Here is a 3,043-nt window from a genome sequence, read left to right on the forward strand (position 1 = left end):
AGAGCTGCTACTATTTTCCTGGATTTCGTTCGGTGTGCTTCGTTTCCGTTTCGTGTACCGTATATTTCGTATCACGGAGAAGGATCGATCGACAACCAAAACGCGTACATATACGCGAAACTGTGCCCCGGGACGCGCGAAATATATCGCTTTCTTTTCCGTTTATCCCGTCTGTGTCTCGTTTGATCGTAGTTTCGTGCAGTGATTGGCTTAACAAGTGCAAAACCAAATGGTTGTTCTCGAGGAAGGCGGTATGCTGACCACTGGACATAATCAATATTTACAACCGGATTATCTTTCTCCGCTTCCAACCACGGTCAGTATATTTCGAATTCGTATTCCTTTCGATTCTCAACGTTTTTTCAACGTTTTTAGCCGAGTAAATTACGCGTTCGAGAATAAAAGAGGAAGAGAGAGAGAGAGAGAGAGATAACGTTTCCTCGTAGATCATTTCTTTTCCTCGCTTATTTTCTCGCGAAAACGATAAAAAGGACGAGTTTCTCTTCGAAAATATCGGCAGAGGGAGCGAGGAACGGGGAAAAAAAGAACGAATCGTTCGCTCGGTTTACGGGATTAGGTAGCGACGGTACGCGTTGTCCGACGGGTTGCTGTACGCCTTACGCGTTCGTTCGTATATCTTCGTCGCGTGTTCCAATCAAATTTCTATTCCTATCTACGAAACGTCTCAACGTTTTATCGCCGTATTTGTGCAGTAACGTGTTGCTCAACTTTATTTTACAGTTGGATGCGAAGAAGAGTCCTTTAGCTTTATTGGCTCAAACATGCAGTCAAATAGGTGCCGATTCTCCGACAAAGCCTTTGATTTCCCCGCTGGATAAAACGTCCAAAGGCATGAATACCGGTACGAATGCGAAATCTCCACCGGCCGCCAAGTTGGAACGGAGTACACGCAGCAGCCCGTCGGACGGGAAGTCGTTGGCGTTTAAACCTTACGAGACTAACGTCGTCTCGAAGAAGTCGTCCTCCGACGAGAGTAGACCTGCTTCCAAAGCGAGTGTTCACAGTGTCAGTGGTCAAGAGAGTTGTGGTGTGAGTGCGAGTGATAACGGGAATCACGCGGAGAAAAAGTCATCGGGAAATCGTACGCCCGTCGGTCGGAAGTCGGCCTCGCCCGCGAGTCAAGCGACGGCCACGGCGAGCACCACACCGTCCATCGTCGATCGCAAGACGCCGGCGGATCGAGAGAAAACCGACGGATCGCCTCGTAGCAACAACAACAACAACAACAACAACAACAACAACAACAACAATGNNNAACGAGCCCGATCATTAGATCCGGTATGGAGATACTTTCCGGCGGCCACGCCAAGGATACCAATTTGGCCGCGTACAAGCCCGGCACTCTCGCAGGATTCTCGGGAAATCCGTTGTGCTGTCCACCCGGATTGGCGGAAAATCCGGCTTTCAGACCGCCGTTCGCCGGCGCGTCGCCTTTCTCGCATCATCACGCCGCCGCGGCCGCCCTCCTCGGTTATCCGTCGAGCACCCCCACGGGCGGAAATCCGTATCTGAGCTACGCCCGCGTGAAGACGCCCGCCGGTGGAGAGGCTTTGGTCCCGGTGTGCAAGGATCCTTACTGCACCGGTTGCCAATACAGTATGCACAGCGCGCAATTGATGATGGGCACAGGAAGCTGCCCGAGCGGATGCACGCAATGCGACCATCAGAAATACGGTCTCGCGATGGCGTTGTCGTCGTTCGGCCCCATGGCACCCCCGTCGCTCTCCTACCCGTCCACGTTGACCGGGGGCAGGCCGTACGTCTGCAATTGGATCGCTGGCGATTCTTACTGCGGGAAACGGTTCACCACCTCGGAGGAACTTCTCCAACATCTTCGCAGCCACACCAGTTTGACCGGTGGCGATCACGCGTCCTCTTCGGCGGCTCTTCTCGCCAATCCGCACCCGCATCCTTTGCTCTCGCCGTCGGCAGCTCTCCACCGCGCGAGCGCCGCCGCCACTTATCCGACGCCTTCGCTCAGCCCCCTCGGCGCTAGATACCATCCGTACGGGAAACCGCCGACGGGGCCTCTTCCAGCCTCGTTAGCCGCCTCGCCTTACAGCGCGTTCAACGCGCTTGGACCCTACTACTCCCCGTACGCGATCTACGGGCAAAGGATCGGCGCCGCCGTACACCCTTGAATCGTGGATACCCGTGAATCGTGTCGAACGTTCTCAGTGTACGGTCCATCGTTGGTGTAAACGTAGCGCGACGAACAGATGCGACCACCGCTGCTCTTGTTGCTGTTGTGTAAATAATAATTCGACGTGTATCATAGAAATTTATTTAAAGAGATACCTATGTGTGCATACATATATATATGTATATATATATATGTATTACGTATATGTATATATGTGTGTGCGTGCGTGCGCGTGCGTGTGCGTGTGTATAAATTCAAGATTACAGATTCGAGTTTCTAAAGATATCTCGCGTGACAGTTTTTTGACAGTTTCATCGTGGAAAATCATCGTTGTTCGCGCAAAAATCTATATCGACGTATATCTCCCGACGTTTTGATCGTTACGTAGGAAAGAACATGTACACCGGATGAAACGTATCGAAAACGAGAGGAGGGATGGCCTCCTATATTTGTCATATTGGCGCGTATATTTCGATGTCCCTTTCGCGACGATTTGCGCCCTCGACGAAGAAGAGAACGTCGTCGAAATTTTCCTTTTTTTTTTCTCTCTTTTTCTTCTTCTTCTTCTTCTTCTTCTTCTTCTTCTTCTCGCACCACACGACGCAGGTAACCGCGGCGTGAAACGGGAAACGTTTCGTTTCTTAACCACGAGAGAGAATTGTTGTTTCGCGAGAATGGACACGATGAAAAATATTGCTAATCATCCCCGCTTTCTTCGACGATAAAACGCGTTCGATGTCGCGTGTCTTGAAACGGTCGTGCATGTTCTGATGTCCACAATATAACTGTGATATTACGCTATTTTTTCGAGAGAGGAAAAAAAAAAAAAAATTAATAGGAGATAAAATATTAACGATCGTATCTAACGCTGTATCTATA

At 50.3% G+C, this 3,043-nt stretch overlaps 3 protein-coding genes across 3 annotated transcripts in view; all 3 read left to right on the forward strand.

Annotated features, from left to right (window-relative positions):
* Window positions 1-229: 229 nt before the first annotated feature.
* Window positions 230-1,294, forward strand: LOC116184851 (zinc finger protein Noc-like). The gene is made up of 3 exons (XM_031510553.1): window positions 230-316; window positions 742-1,194; window positions 1,283-1,294. The coding sequence occupies exons 1-3, from the start codon at window positions 230-232 to the stop codon at window positions 1,292-1,294; spliced, it is 552 nt and encodes a 183-aa protein (XP_031366413.1).
* LOC102677979 (neurotrimin-like) overlaps window positions 253-3,043 on the forward strand; it is a 178,438-nt gene continuing 175,647 nt past the window's right edge. Inside the window, exon 1 of the mRNA XM_031510551.1 lies at window positions 253-316. The gene's annotated coding sequence lies outside the window, so the exon portion shown is untranslated. The remainder of the gene's footprint in view (window positions 317-3,043) is intronic.
* LOC102677846 (zinc finger protein Noc-like) lies at window positions 935-2,231 on the forward strand. The gene has a single exon (XM_031510552.1). It carries the CDS (start codon window positions 1,302-1,304, stop codon window positions 2,160-2,162), a length of 861 nt encoding a protein of 286 aa, XP_031366412.1. The 5' UTR covers window positions 935-1,301; the 3' UTR covers window positions 2,163-2,231.

This window comes from Apis dorsata, unplaced genomic scaffold, assembly GCF_000469605.1.
Source record: "Apis dorsata unplaced genomic scaffold, Apis dorsata 1.3 scaffold_238, whole genome shotgun sequence".
Taxonomy (NCBI): Eukaryota; Metazoa; Arthropoda; class Insecta; order Hymenoptera; family Apidae; genus Apis; species Apis dorsata.